The sequence below is a fragment of the Stomoxys calcitrans genome, chromosome 5 (assembly GCF_963082655.1).
Source record: "Stomoxys calcitrans chromosome 5, idStoCalc2.1, whole genome shotgun sequence".
Taxonomy (NCBI): domain Eukaryota; kingdom Metazoa; phylum Arthropoda; class Insecta; order Diptera; family Muscidae; genus Stomoxys; species Stomoxys calcitrans.
Genome location: NC_081556.1, coordinates 89,082,216 through 89,099,001, shown reverse-complemented (window position 1 = coordinate 89,099,001; position 16,786 = coordinate 89,082,216). Strand labels below are relative to the sequence as shown.

The 16,786-nt window shown below is 39.4% G+C and overlaps 2 protein-coding genes across 2 annotated transcripts in view; one reads left to right on the top strand and one right to left on the bottom strand.

The window, feature by feature from the left end:
- LOC106081672 (O-acyltransferase like protein-like) overlaps nt 1–16,786 on the bottom strand; it is a 185,777-nt gene that overhangs the window by 54,571 nt on the left and 114,420 nt on the right. The window lies entirely within an intron of this gene.
- LOC106086630 (uncharacterized) overlaps nt 3,560–16,786 on the top strand; it is a 79,188-nt gene continuing 65,961 nt past the window's right edge. The window contains exons 1-5 of the mRNA XM_059369844.1: nt 3,560–3,726; nt 3,804–4,256; nt 7,683–7,826; nt 7,882–8,257; nt 8,331–8,496. Of these exons, the coding sequence (XP_059225827.1) occupies nt 3,651–3,726; nt 3,804–4,256; nt 7,683–7,826; nt 7,882–8,257; nt 8,331–8,496 (1,215 nt within the window). The 5' untranslated portion in view covers nt 3,560–3,650. The remainder of the gene's footprint in view (nt 3,727–3,803; nt 4,257–7,682; nt 7,827–7,881; nt 8,258–8,330; nt 8,497–16,786) is intronic.

The following is a 16,786-nucleotide window of genomic DNA, read 5'->3' as shown; positions in this document are numbered from 1 at the left end:
CGGCTTTATCCCTTAGACTCGAACGAAGTGTCTTCGTCAAAAGCCCCTGTTAACCAGTCGTCTGTCGGCTAGTGGAGCCTGGAGCAGCCGCTCCACCAGTTGATATATCAGCAGCAGCTGTTGGGTCTTTGGAGTCCATTTTGAGCCTATTCCCGAGCTCTAGATCTGCTGCTCCACTGGAAACAGACGCAGATCATCAACCGCCTAATGGATACCACTATCATAGCTATCCTTGAGTGACTTAAAATTTTCTTCGAAAAAAATGACCTATTACGAGTTACAGAAAAGTTCTTGCTGAGCGAAATAACAAAACGTCCGCTCCACTCAACGGTTCAAACAAGAATCAAGAACGTATAAAGTAACAAGTAAAAAGGCGTTAAGTTAGGCCGGGCCGAACTTTGGATACCCACCACCTCGGGTATATATGTAAACCACCTTTCGTCAAAATTCGATGAAAAATGAATACCTTATGTCCCATAGCAGCTATATCGAAATATGTTCCGATTCGAACGAAATACAAATAAGTACAAGTTGTTGTTCAATTGTGTACAACAAAATATTGATCTTTTAAGTAGCTACATCTAAAAATAAACCGATATGAACCATTTTCGACACGGATGTTGAAAAGCCTAACATAAGTCACTGTGTCAAATTTCAGTGCAATCGGATTATAAATGCGTCTTTTATGGGGCCAAGACTTTAAATCGAGATATCAGTCTATATGGCAGCATATCCAAATTGAAGGAACCCTTGTATTGTCATCTAGAAGATCATGTTACACGGATGGATCAAAGCTAGGACAGAGTGGGCCTGGGGGTTTACATTGAGAACCCAGGGACTGAAATTTGTTTTAGACTGCCTGAACATAATACGGTCCTGCAGGCGGATATCCGGGCGATCACGGAATGTGTGAAGTGGTGTGGTGCTAACGCGAGGACGTCAAGTCTAAACATCTTTACCGACAGTAAAAATTGCCATAAGGGCAATAACAACCAGGATGGTAAGGTCACGAACAGTCTTGCAGTGTAAGAAGGAGATTAACGCCTTCTCTGAGGATGAGAAAATCCGCATCGTTTGGGTGCCGGCCCATAACGGAGTAAGGGGAAATAAAAGGGCAGACGATTTGGGATGAAGGCCGGAGGACTACCGTCAATAAACTTGGTTAACCCGAGGCCTTTTGGGTCGACGCAGTCCGAGTTAAGGGAGTGGGCGACGAATGCACATGCAACATTGTGGAACAGCGAAACGGTCGGTAGGGCGACGAAAATCCTATGGGGAGATCCAGATCGTGAGAAGTCGAAGATATTACTGAAAGAAAGTAAGATGGAAGTCAGTATAGCTATTGGTATCATATCGGGACACATAAGGCTACGAGCTCACTTATGTAAAATCGGTGCGGCAAGTGATAGCATGTGTAGGGCATGCGGGGAAGATGATGAGACGTTGGAGTCTTTCCGGCTTTCGCGTCCAACAGATATCGGTACTTAGGTGGAGACACAATATCAGACATGAACCAACTTAGGGGAGTGGTATTGAAAACAATTAAGGATTTTGTAAGTATCACGGAATTCCTAACTTAAAATTTTCTTTTTAGAGGTTACTTTATAGGTTTTAGGGCGCACACAAGCCGATTACTTGCTTAGGTGTATGTCCATTGTGGCATGAGGCGGATTAATATCTGCACCCTTTTTTCAACCTTACCTAACCTATATCCAAATATGGACCGATCTGTGCCATATTGCAGAAGTATGTCGAGGGGCCTTACACACTTCACTGCCCAAATTTCGGCGACATCGGAAAATAAATGCGCCGCAATAAATGTTGAAGGGCCTATCACAACTCTCAAATTTCAGCAAAATCGGATAATAAATGTGGCTTTTATAGGCTTAAGACCCAAAATCGGCGGATCGGTCTTTATGAGGGCTATATCAAGGCGTGGGCCGAATCTTATATACCCTCCACCATGGATCGCATTTGTCGAGTTCTGTGCGCGGTATTTCTTTTTAGGCAAACAAGGAATATTGAATAAGAACTGTTATGCTATTGGAGCTATATCAAGTTATAGTCCGATTCGGACCATAAATGAATGCCGAACATTGTAGAAGTCATTGTGTAATATTTGAGTTCATTCGGACAACTTATAATAAGAATTACGGCTTGTAGGGGCTCAAGAAGCAAAATCGGGAGATAGGTTTATATGGGAGCTGTATCAAGCTCGATCGATGATCGATTCAGACCATATTAGATACGTATGTTGAAAGTCATGAGAGAAGCCGTTGAGAATTGCGCCCTCTAGAGGCTCAAGAAGTCAAGATCGAAGATCGGTTTATATGGCAGCTCTATCAGGTTATGTATCGATTTGCGCCATATTTAGCACAGTTATTAGAAGTCATAACAAAACACCTCGTAAAAAATTTCAGCCAAATTTGATGATAATTGCGCGCTCTATTGGCTCAAGAAGTCAAGATCCAAGATAGGTTTATATGGCAGCTATACCAGAGTAAGAACCGATTTGAATCATACATAGCACAGTAGTTGGAAGTGATACCAAAACACTACGTGCAAAATTTCAGTCAAATCGGACGAGAATTGCGCCCTCTAGAGGCTCAAGAAGTCAAGACCCAAGATTGGTTTATGTGGCAGCTATACCAGATTATGAACCGATTTGAATCATGCTTAGCACAGTTGTTGGAAGTGATACCAAAACACTACATATGTGCAAAATGTCAGTCAAACCGGATGAGAATTGCGCCCTCTAGAGGCTCAAGAAGTCAAGACCCAAGATCGGTTTATATAGCAGCTATATCCAATCATTGAACCATACTTAGCACAGTTGTTGGAAGTAATACCAAAACAACACGTGCAAAATTTCAGTCAAATCGGACGAGAATTGCGTTCTCTAGAGGCACAAGAAATCAAGACCCAAGATCGGTTTATACGGCAGCTATATCAAAACATGGACCGATTTGGCCCATTGCGCCCTCTAGAGGCTTAAGATGTCAAGACCCAAGATCGGTTTAAATGGCAGCTATATCAAAACATGGACCGATTTGACCCATTTACAATACCAACCGACCTACATTAATAGGAAGTTCATTGAGATAAGTATTACGGACGGAAGAAGGGACGGACAGACGGACGGACATGGCTAGATCGACTTAAAATGACATGACGATCAAGAATATATATACTTTATGGGGTCTCAGGTGCATATTTCGAGGTGTTACAAACAGAATGACGAAATTAGTATACCGCCATCCTAGGGTGGAGGGTATAAAAAAGGCTGATGAAGTGAATACAGCTACTACTCGCTGCTTGCAAAATTTGTTTCTTACAGATAAAATCAAACAGTTGAACACAGGCAACATCACTTAGCTAAACTGTAATTCTATGGACTTTCGTTTGCTTTCACTATATATTTGACGTACTCACAGATGATAAACCATGTTTGGCAAATAAACAAATTGTCGTAATGTCCACTTATAATGCATATTAAATTAGGTTCAATTTTTATTTAAACATGCAAATCACAAAACGCACAAAACAGACTTAGGAAATATTTTCTAATATAATTATTTGGAAAACTTTTTAAAACTAGGCACTCCTTTTGAAAGCTTCTCAGTGACAATTCAAACGTTAGAGCGTCGAAAATGGTTCCAATAACTTGCGTCTTTCGAATATTCTTAATGGCAGGTTTATGTAGTGTATGCAAAGGTGGCATTGACGGTAAGAATCTAATGAAATAAAATAGTCAGAAAATAATATCGAACAACTCATTAAACTATGCTCTTATCATTCTTCAGTGACAACTTATAATAAAATGCCACCTTTATATGAAACAGACGATTATGATCAATGTCTACTGCAGACAAATGCCTCCTTTTGTGTGGCCTACGTCGAAATAGAAGCGAATTATAATTCAAAACTATGGCAACAGATTTGGCAGTTTCAAAATTCCTATCAATTTCGCTATCGCCATGATCAGCTGTATCGTGGTGTATGTACAGCCAAATGTGAAACGACTTCTTCAAATTCTTACAATATATCAATAAAATCAAAAGAAGCATTGCGTTATAGAAGTACAAACATGCGAATGGCTTCGAAGCTCCATAAAATATCTCAAAGTCAGAATGCAATCGTTGCTTATGAAAGCCAAATACATGATTGTGTTCATCGGGAATTTTTACAAGGATATAATTTGAGTGTGAGGACCTTTGTGACATATTGTGTTAATTTGCAAGAACCTCTTGAAAAAGGTAGGTGATAAATTTTCTTAAACATTTCCATTAAAGGGTTATTGGTGGAACTTAATTCGTGAACAAATATTCGGCCGATGCGAACCTTGCATACTCCCCACTCTGTTTATACAGGTATAAATTTAAATTTGCTAAATATGTATAAAGGGTGACATACCAAGTAACGATTCCTAGTGGGTTTAACTTGGAAGAGTTCAATCCTTGGCTTGGTACCGATTTTTATCTCAACAGTGAACACTGACCTCCCCATGGCATTACCTGGGTTTGTTATCTTTAAAATCCAGTAAGAGTTGTAAGATATTATGTGCTGGGAGAACGACATGGTTCATTCATTATACCCATCACCGAAGGATGGGGTATATTCATTTTGTCATTCCTTTTGCAACATATCGAAATATCCATTTACGAGCCTATAAAGTATATATATTCTTGATCAGCGTAAAAAAAAGACGAGCTAGCCATGTCCTTCCATCTGTCCGTCTATCTATTGAAATCACAGACTTTAACAAGTAAGAGCGTGCTAAGTTCGGCTGGGCCGAATCTTATATACCCTCCACCATGGATCGCATTTGTCGAGTTCTATGCGCGGTATATCTTTTTAGGTAAACAAATAATATGGAATAAAAACTTTTATGCTATTGAAGCTATAACAAGTTACACTCCGAATCGGACCATAAATGAATGCTGAACATTGTAGAAGTCATTGTGTTATATTTCAGTTCATTGGGATAAAAATTGCGCCTTGTAGGAGCTCGAGAAGCAAAATCGGGAGATAGGTTTATATGGGAGCTGTATCAAGCTATTGATCGATTCAGACCATATTAGACACGTATGTAGAAGGTCTTGAGAGAAGCCGTTGTACAAAATTTCATCAAAATCGGATGAGAATTGCGGCCTCTAGAGGCTTAAGAAGTCAAGAACCCAGATCGTTTTATATGGCAGCTATATCAGGTTCTATTTCGATTTACGCCATACTTAGCACAGTTATTGGAAGTCATAACAAAACACCTCATGCAAAATTTCAGCCAAATCGGATGAGAATTAGGCGCTCTATTGGCTCACGAAATCAAGATCCGAGATAGGTTTATATGATAGCTATACCAGATTATGAACCGATTTAAATCATACTTAGCACATTTATTGGAATTGATACCAAAACACTACGTGCAAAATTTCAGTTAAATCGGACGAGAATTGCACCCTCTAGAGGCTCAAAAAGTCAAGACCCAAGACCGGTTTAAATGGCAGCTATATCAAAAGATAGACCGATTTGAACCATACATAGCGCAGTTATTGGAAGTGATACCAAAACACTACGTGCAAAATGTCAGTCAAATCGGACGAGAATTGCGGCCTCTAGAGGCTCAAGAAGTCAAGACCCAAGATCGGTTTATATGGCAGCTATATCAAAAGATAGACCGATTTGAACCATACTTAGCACTGTTATTGGAAGTGATACCAAAACAATACGTGCAAAATTCAGTTAAATCGGACGAGAATTGCACCCTTTAGAGGCTCAAGAAGTCAAGATCCAAGATCGGATTATATGGCAGTTATATAAAAGATAGACCGATTTGAACCATACTTAGCATAGTTATTGGAAGTGATGCCAAAACACTACGTGCAAACTTTCAGTCAAATCGAACGAGAATTGCGGCCTCTAGAGGCCCAAGAAGTCAAGACCCAAGATCGGTTTATATGGCAGCTATATCTAAACATGGACCGATTTGGCCCATTTACAATCCCAACCGACCCACACTAATAAGAATTATTTTTGCAAAATTTCAAGCGGCTAGCTCTACTCTTTCGAAAGTAAGCCAGCTTCCGACAGACAGACGGACGGACGAACGGACGGACATGGCTAGATCGACTTAAAATGACATGACGGTCAGGAATATATATACTTTATGGGGTCTCAGACGCATATTTCGAGGTGTTACAAACGGAATGACGAAATTAGTATACCCCCATCCTATGGTGGAGGGTATAAAAATTGAGATATTGCGCTGAAACTTTGCACAGTTTTTTTTGTCCATAAGCAGGTTAAGTTCGAAGATGGGCTATATCGCACTATATTTTGATATAGCTCCGGTATATACCGATCCGCCGATTTAGGGTCTAAGGCCCATAAAAGCCTCATTTATTATCCGATTTTGGTGAAATTTTGGACAATCAGTTGTGCTAGACCCTTCGACATCCTTCTTCAATTTGGCCCAGATCGGTCCAGATTTGGATATAGCTGCCATATAGACCAATCTCTCGAAATATAGTTTTTGGCCCATAAAAGGCGCATTTATTATCCGATTTTGCTGAAATTTTGGACAGTTAGTTGAGTAAGGCCCTTCGACATCCTGCTTCTATTTGGCCCACATCGGTTCGGATTTTAATATAGCTGTCATATAGACCGATTTCTCGATTTAATGTCTTGGACCCATACAAGGCTCATTTATTATCCGATTTTGCCGAAATATAGGACAGTGAGTTGTGTTAGGCTCCCCGAAATCTTTCTACAATATGGCACAGATCGGTTAAGATTTGGATATAGCTGCCATATAGACCAATCTCTCGATTTAATGTCTTGGGCCCATAAAAGGCTCATTTATTATCCGATTTTGCTTAAATTTAGGACAGTCAGTTGAGTAAGGCCCTTCGACATCCTTCTTCAATTTGGCCCAGATCGGTTCAGATTTGGATATAGCTGCCATATAAATCGATCTCTCCATTTAAGGTTTTGGGCCCATAAAAAGGCGTATTTATTGTCCGATTTTGCCGAACTTTGGGACAGTGAGTTGAGTTAGGCTCTCCGACAACTTTCTGCAATTTGGTCCTGGTCGGTCCAGATTTGGATATAGCAGCCATATAGACCGATCTTTCGATTTAAGGTTTTGGGCTCATATAAGGGCCACATTTAATATACGATTTCCCCGGGGCAGTGAGTTGTGTTAGGCCCTTCGACAGCCCTCTTCGATTTGACCCAAATTTGACCGATCTCTCAATTTAAAGTTTTGGCCCCATAAAAGGCACATTTATAATCCGATTTCGCTCTAATTTTACACAGTGACTTATGTTAGGCTTTTCGACATCCGTGTGGTATGTGGTTCAGATTGGTCTATATTTGGTTATTGCTAGCAAAAAGACCAATATTTCGCGCTACAAATTGAACAATGTGACTTGTACTTATTAGACCAATCAATATCCGTGTCGAATTTGGCCCAAATCGGACCATATTTCAATGAAGCTGCTATGTGGGCATTTTTCACCAGATTATGACGAAAGGTGATTTACATATATACCCGAGGTGGTGGGTATCCAAAGTTCGGCCCGGCCAAACTTAACGCTTTTTTACTTGTTTTTAAATATTTTGTCACTTTCTTTATAAACGAGTGTCAAACATGACGTCAAATTTGATTTTCTATTACATTTTAGGACCATGGTACAAAATTGCATGTCTAATATTTATAGTCATTGGAGCTCTTAATGTGATATCAACGTCCTATGATTTAATCCATAGATCAAAACAAAAAAACAAAGAAAGTAATAGCAGCTATGATGATGGTCATAAGCATTTTGGTAATACAAACTTCCATGTAAATGGTCTTCTCTAAGATCTCTATTCACATTTTAGTTGAGAAATACTTTTGCAGCTTCTCAATGTATCGCAATTATTGCCGTTTGATCATATCCAATAGCAATGATGCCATTGGTAAGGATCTTCAATTTTTAGATGGTGTTCGAGCAATTCTCTCTATAACTGTGGTAGTCGAACACATTGCCTACGCTCAATATATGCCAATAAAGAATCCTGAATTCGTTGAAAATCTCTATATGTCTGCGTTCTTTTTGTCTCTCATGCATGTGGTGGTATGCATTGAAGTATTCTTCATGTTGAGTGGTTTAATGTTGTATCTTAAATTCAATAAAGGCGAATATGTTGCAGCAACATCAAGTCTCAAAGAGTGTGCAGTTGTTTATATACGCTTGCTTATATCCCGATACCTAAGGTTTGGACCAATATAAATTGGATATCATGATTAGATGGCTTTATTAACGTATTGAAGTAAATTTTATTTGCAGATATTTGCCTTCGTTACTGCTGCTCTTGTTGTTCACATCCCACATGTTGTTAAATCTTCAGAATGCACCATTTTGGCGACATGTTATGGAACCAAATGTTATACTTTGTCGCAGCGAGTGGTGGGCGAATGTCTTGATGACCTCCAATTTGGGACTTAATAATTGTGTAAGTAATTTATACTGATGAATCCAATGCATCCAATATCCATATTACGAATATACATCGCAGATTGTGTGCTCGTGCTCCGATTTTGAGAAAGTATTTTGCCTTCTTACTTTAATTGGCTATGATTGAACATTTATCCCACTAGCCGAACTTAGGGTTAAAACAGATTGCAGAGGTCATGCGAGAAGAAAATTTGTCTATAACACAGTGAAAGCGAGAATCTGCACTGAAATTCTGTTTGGTCCATGTGTTTTGCTGTTATGTCATTTAGTCTTGTTGTTGTTGTAGTAGTTTGTTGTATTCTATCTTTCGTCTGCCTGATTCTGTTGTGTGTCAAGACCCAGGAACTTTGCGACTAAGATGGGGTGCAACCACAGGGATCGGGGTCTGAGTCGAGTGGGTCTGGCTGGGCAGTTAAATAGGTGACGTGTATCGTGCGGCCCCTGGTTACAATCGGGACATACATCTTGTACGTCGGTATCAATCCTTGCTCTGTAGAAGTTGAGGCGGCTGCATCTGCCGCAACGAAATTTCTTCAGTTGCAATGGGAGACGGTCGTTCTTCGAGGACTACATTCACTCGGTAGCCATTTACCACATCTGCTACCTCGTCTGCATGAATGTTGTCTAGACCTGCTTGATATGCCGCTTGATCTAGAGGTTCTCTCTTGTAGTACTGAACCTCACGCTCAGAAGAACAGAAGAAAGAAGGTGCCTTCTAGTTCCTACCGTTGAACCATGCAGATCGCTTTAAAAAGCCCAATAACTTGCGAATCTTTACATCCGCTAAATCAGACTGGTTCTCAAAGAAATGAGAAATAAAGTGAAACTCCTTCTAACTGCTAGTGCGGGACACACACACACAGATGGTGTACTATAGTCTCTTCTTTCTCGATGTCCCTACAGCTTCTGCAAAAGTCGTTGCTGGCACCCTTCAATTTGTCAGCATGTTTTCCGATTAGACAGTGGACCAGTCATGACTGATACAATGACTGAGACGTCTGTTCTAGCCAATGACAGCAAAGCAGCAGACCTCACAGCCTTCTCTTTGTGACCATCTATCATTCGTTGTCCTTCGGGCCTAATCCTGAAAATTTAGTATACATGTCGCTAGAGGTATACCCACAGATTCCAGTATCCCTGAAATGTGTAGGGTAGTTCCTAGTCTCGCAAGCTTGTGTGCTTTACAATTCCCTGGGATATCTCTGTGGCCTGGCACCCAGAACCAATGAATTTTGAACTGTTCAGCCATCTCGTTGAGAGATCTGCGACAGTCGGTTTTTGTGTTCAGAAATACGTTCTCCAGGGATTTAATGGATGCCTGGCTGTCTGAGAAGATATTTATGTCAATCGTCGTTATGGCTTATATCTTAGCCATTTCATCCTTAATTGCAAGGATCTCTGCTTGATACACAGTTTAGTGGTCGGGTAACCTTTTCGATATGACCAGTTCCCAAAGCCCACCTGGTGGGAACCATCCGTATAGGAGTCTATGTTACTTCTGTTACCAGGGATATCGTAGTTCCAATCGGTTCTATCAGAAATAATGGTACAGTAGTTTTTATCAAAAAGCGGTTCAGGTGGGGTGTAATCCACACTGCCTGGTACATCGGATATTGTATCAAGGATAACACAGTGTCCGTAGCCGCCACATGACCAATGAGAAAACTCCCTTAACCTCTCGGCAGTGATCGCTGCAATTTGTCTAGCCACAATGTCCAGAGCAGATGTGATGCACAAACTAGTCTGGAACCGGTTAAGTATAGAGCAGAAGGGGAACTTTTGAAGCGCTGTCCACCAGACCACAACACCATAAAGTATTATGGGTCTAACCCCCCAACTTTTGTCAACGGTTGCCTTGCAGATGAATAGAGTAATAGTTGCCTTTTTTGCCCTTTCCAAAATGTTGGATTTGAAGATCAATTTCCTGTCCAGCAAAACACCCTGGTATTTTGCGCAACTTGTATCTCCTGCTGAAACCAATTCATCGCATGACTGCTCTGTTGATATTTTGCACTGATACATCTTGTTGATGTAGGTCGTTGGAGATTACAACAGGACTTTATCGATTCAGATTTGTATATAGCTCCCATATGAACCAACTCCCGATTAGACCTCTTAAGCCTCAAAAAGCCGTCGTGGTTGTCCGATTTTGCAGAAATTATCTACGGAAGGTTCTTTTGGGACTCCTACGACAATAGCAATGCGAAGACCAGTCTAAATCGGTCATTAACCTGATATAGATCCCATATTAACTGATCTCCCGATTTGACATCGTAAGCACCTGAAAACCGCATTTGTTATCCGATTTGGCTGAAAGTTTGCATCGAGTGTGCTGTTATGACTTCCAACATCCATGTCCAGACCACGTCCTTTCAACTACGTTGAAAAAAATTTTCGTCCATCCATGCCGCCACGATGTATAAACATCACCCTTGCCTCCTGGCAGGAGCAAACAGCATGCCTATGTCAAGGGAAGGTCGGTAGAGACTGCCCTGCACGAGTTTGTGCATAAAATAGAAGAATTCTTCAATGCCAAAAAATAAACACTGGCGGTATGCATTGATATCGAGGGGGCTTTGAACAATGTGCGGACCGACGCACTGACCCAGTCTTTAGAGACTGGATAACCCATATGCTAAGGAACAGGTGGATAAATTGTGTGTCCCATGGCATAAATATAAGGGAGAAAGTGGCACAAGGCACGCCACAGGGGGTCATTTTATCGCCACTCCTAAGGGTGACCACCATAAATGAACTATTACGGCTGCTGACTGAGGAGGGATTTGAACCCGTCGCAGACGCTGTTATAATACTTCTAAAGGGTAAGGATCCGAACGAGCTATGCAGTAAAGCCGAAAGGGTCTTGCACATGGCATATGACTGGGCTAGACCTAGATTTGATTTGATTTGATTTGATTTGATTTGATTTATTTATTGACATTACTAGTACAACAAGATGAAATATCTTATAATTGACTGTACTAGAATTAAAAGTGAACACACAAAAAATGCAAACGATACTTAAAGAATAATTATAGAGTAATTATGGTAAGAATTAACATTATATAGGTTGAATATGAAAAACGATTATATAAATCAAGCATAAAATTTAAAAAGTTCAGTTTTAAAGGCGGAAGCATTGCTTAACAATTGAATATTATTGGGGAGCGAGTTCCAAAGACGTGGTGTGCCTATGTAGAATTGTCGTTCTGAAGAAAGTTTTCTAAATCTGGGTAGAATTAGTTTTTTTCCTCTATTGGATCTTGCGAACTGTAAACGATTGTACAGATAAGGAGGTACTTGTGTATAAATTATTTTATGCAGTTGTAATAGACATTTGATTTTAAGATAGTTGTCAAATTGGACATTAAAAATTTGGTATGAAAACTCCGAAATTCTTTCCCTTCTTCCTTTGTTAAAGACATATCTTGCAATATTATTATAGGCAACATTAAGTGTCCTTGTGTCATTATAACCGCAGCATGCAAAAACTTCACATCCATAGAGAAGCGTTGGGATTAAATACGTTTTAGCAAGCAATAAGCGAATATCTTGAGGAGTCGATGTACGTAATTTCCATAGGTTTCTCAACATGCCATGAATTTTGCCGGAAGCTCGATTTATGTGGTTAGTCCAATTCAACTTGGTGTTAAAAGTCAAACCCAAATTGCTAGATGACTCCACTCGCTGAATAGTTGAGTCTGAAATTCTTAAGTTAATATCGGGTTGAGAGGCTGGAGTCTTGCCAATAATTATTAGTTTAGATTTCGATGGATTTATGTTTAAACAATTTGTACATGCCCATTCGCTGATTGCTTGCAAGTCTTTATTGAATTTTGAGATACAGCTATTGATATCTTCGACTTTTGTACTAGCATATAGTTGTACGTCATCCGCATACATTTGTATACTGCATGTCTCAGGGACGTCAGGAAGGTCATTTATATATAGGGTAAACAATAAAGGACCAAGAATAGAGCCCTGAGGCACACCTCGCGATATATCCAATACGTTCGACTTTTGTTCATTTAGGACAACACACTGGGAACGATTTGACAAATAAGACGCAATAAGATTGCAGGCGGTATCGGAGAAATAAAACAGCTTATTGAGTTTTGAACACAAGATATCATGATTTACTGTGTCAAACGCCTTACTATGGTCCAACAGGACGAGCATGGATATCATATTTTTATCCTGTTTTTTACGAAGGTCTTCGACGACACCAATAAGAGTTGTTGTGCAGCTTCTTTTTTTCCTGAACCCAGACTGGTGCTCAGTCAACAGTTTCTCATTTTCAAGAAACGCTGTTATCTGGGAACTTAACAAATTTTCCAAAACTTTTGATAGAAAAGGTAAAATTGCTATTGGTCTAAATTCGTTGTTTGCTTTCAGTATTGGTATTATTTTAGCTTGTTTCCACTTCTGGGGAAACGTGGATTTTGTAATTATGCTGTTAATTAGATACGTAATGTACGGTAATAGCTGAGGCATCAAAAGTTTAATAAAAATTGGGCTAACGTCATCAGTACCCACAGCGTTGGACTTAATTGAAGTGATACTTTTCATGACATCAGTACTATTGACGCATTGAAATGAAAAATCATGTTCAATGGGAACCGTCTGGAGACATGAATAAAAATCGTTAGAGGTGCTAGAATTACCCACTTTTGTAAATAGCTCATTTAATTGATTTAAATTAACGTTAGTTGTATTGCATTGCATAGTGCCAATACCGATATCGCGAATAGTTTTCCATTTTGATTTGCTGTCCACAGCACATTTAAACTTCCTGCTGTAATACTCGTATTTAGCCGCATTAATGCTTCTTACAACTGCACGCCGGGCATGCTTAAAAATATCATGTAGATACGATGTTTTAAAACGTTGCCATCTTTGATAAGCCAGGTCTCTCTGTTTGATTAAAATTTTAATATTATTATTAAACCAGGGTTGCTGATTGTGATTCACCACCTTGGTTTTAACAGGAACACAGTAGTTATATAGAAAAAGAAGGTTGTTTTGCAGAAACGTTAGTTGGTCATCGACACTACTCAGTGTATAAATGAAATTCCAATTGATTTTATCAAGGCAACTGTTTACCAGATTGAGATCGATGTTTTTAAAATCCCGGTAGGTGTAACTTGTAGGCGTGGTATTAACATGCACATCATAGATAAAAAATAAAAGATCGTGTTTCGAAAAACCAGGAGCACACAGCTGATCGTACAAAAGTATTTTAGAATAGTTGTTAACGAATACTAAATCCAATAAGCTTGCATTTGTGTTGGTAAAATGAGTAGGAACACTTGTGTTAAAGGAGAATAATCCAAGTGTTTGCATGATGTTAGAAATGTTGTTGTCCAGTAGCAAGTTGCTGTTAAAGTCGCCTGCGATGATTATATCATTGTAGCAGAGTGATAAGTTTTCAATAACATTTCTAACGGGTTCGATATCGACGTGGTTGTTCGGCCTATAAACACAACCTAGCAAAATTGTTTCCTTATTTTGCATGCTAACTTCAATAAAAAGATACTCCATACTAGAGTCATTATTGGACCGAAGCTTAAGGGTAAAACGTAATCCAAGTTTTATATATATAGCTACTCCGCCAGCATTCGACTGTCTATCAGCTCTTAAGAGTTTGTATCCATTGACATTGTAGATACTGTCGCATATTGTGGGCTGAAACCAAGTCTCAGATACACAAATAATGTCCACTCCAGAGTTGCAGAAAACATATCTGAACTCATCAATTTTGTTATTTAGACTTTGCGCGTTGATGTGTACCACACGTAAACCAGGTTTTTGTTTTGCCATTATTTTAATCATACAGTTAAGGCTGGCTTTGGAACTATAAGCGTTGTTACTCATCAAGAATTTCAGGTGTTAGCAATGCTTCTGAAGTTTGTAGATTGATGAAATAGATTAGAAAGCTTGAGACTATTATGTAGATAATTGAGCATGAATAAATTATAATAAAAAATTTTAGTAAAAAATAAATTGATAACATTAAAAATATATAAGTGTATTTTAGGTGAATAATTGCAAAAAATAAAGAAACAGTGCTATGGATCTGTGACGATTGAAGAAATGTTGGAAGTTTGTTCAGGTATTTCATCGGATTGACGAAAAAATTTATTTAACTGCTCGATGTCATCAATTTGTTGCGGGGGATCAGATCTCATTTTTTTAACATAAATTAGTCCACGAAAAGAGTATGCAGAATCCACATATTTCTGCCTTTTAAGTTTAAGTGCGCTCTGTAATATTTTGTAGTTCGCTGCTGTCAAATTTTCATTGATGTGAACGACATAATTTGAATCGAACCCAATATGGTTTAATAGGAGAGGGGTTTTATTCGTGCGTTTGAAAAAAGCCATCGATTTCAAGATATAATTTTTATCATAAGATGACATTAAGTCCACAATAATTGTTGCATCATTGTTTTGACGTATTTTATTTTTTAAACGGTATATTGATTTTACTGTGGGTGTAGGAATATTAAAACAATTGCAAATATTACTGAATAATATGTTTAAGTTTTCGCCGTTGTACGAAGGAATACCGTTTATTCTTAGTTCAGAAGCTACATGAAAGTTTTCTTGCTTTGCTAGCTGTGCTTTAAGGATTTTAATTTCATTTTCAAGCTCACTATTTTGTGGATATACCATCTTTTGCGATTTAAGTTCAAAAATATCTTTTTCAATCACAATTATTTTGTCTGCGACTGTTTCCATATTGACAATACGTTCTTTAAGAGATGTAATTTCACTTTGAAAGTCACTGATTCTCTTATCAAGTTCATGTAACAAACGGGTTTCACTCTCTTTTATTAGTGTTTGGATAAGTTCGTTTTGTTTTTCAAACCGTTTATCGATGAGCATAACAAGTCGCTGAGGTGATTCGTAGTTAGAGAGTCTAGGTGTTTTGCAAGTGCTTTCTATATATGATGCTTGCATTATTTCTCTCATTCGTTTTGGCGCCTGCGGTGGTGCAACACTCTCACTGATGTTATTTTGCGAGAAATCAAAACTAGTGTCTGTCATTGTTTTAGATTGGCGCGGCTGAAACTGTGAGCGAAATGGTATGGTGCTTGTTCTTAATGCTTATTGCTTTTCTGTTTTCTTATTGACTTTTTGTGTTTAAGTTTATGTTCTAACACAATGCTGCCACTGTCGGGCCTATTATTTTAGTTTATTTTTGCGATTGTAAGTGCTTGTTTTAACAGTGCAAATATATGGCCGAATGCGACGTTGTGATGCGATTAAAATAGTACACTTTTAAAAACACATTTCCTTTAGGAATATTTTTTTGAATTATTTCAATACAGAGCCACAAAAAACACGACTGCTCTCTTGGAGGTTTAATGACCTTTCAGAAGACTGAAATATGCCTGTTCACGAGGAAGACGACGGTGGGCCAATTTAACGCACCACGTTTCCTCAATAAGAGCATTTCGACGTCTGACAAGGTCAACTACTTAGGTGTGATCTTGGACAGGAAACTGAATTGGAAGTGTCACATTTAGGAGTGTACTGAGAAGGCTCACAGATGTTGGGAACTATGTAGACGGCCCGTAGGCTCGAAATGGGTCTGAATCCGAGGATAGTCCACTGGCTCTACAGGAGCGTGATTAGACCAATACTTACTTACGCTTCAGTATTTTGGTGGACTGAGAAAAAGTGCAACATAAGGACCATACAACAGGTTCAGAGAGCATGTTGTCTTGGCATAGGCGAAGCGATGAGGACCACGCCCATTAGGGCACTAGAGACTATTCTAGATATCCGACCCATTGACATACAAATTAAGTGTGAGGCAGCCACCGCGGCTATGAGACTTAAGGCGATGGGAGAATCGATTGAGGATGAGAGCAGCTCATACCATCGCGGTATAAACGAGGCGACGTTAGGAAACCTGGAAGGAAGGGAGGAGGTTTCCGATCGGATATCTGAGATTAATCTTGAAGTCGAGTGCGAGGCACTGGTGCCTTCGGCACAGTGTTGGATTGACGGAACCCTAGTATTACCATCTGGAAGATCATGTTACACGGATGGATCAAAGCTAGAGGACAGAGTGGGTCTGGGGGCTTACATTGAGAACCCAGGGACTGAGATCTGTTTTAGATTATCTGACCATAATACGGTCCTCAAGCGGAGATCCGGGCGATCACGGAATGCGTGAAGTGGTGTGGTGCTAACGCGAAGACGTCCAGTGTGAACATATTTATCGACAGTAAAATTGCCATAAGGGCAATAACAACCAGGACGGTAAGATCACGAACA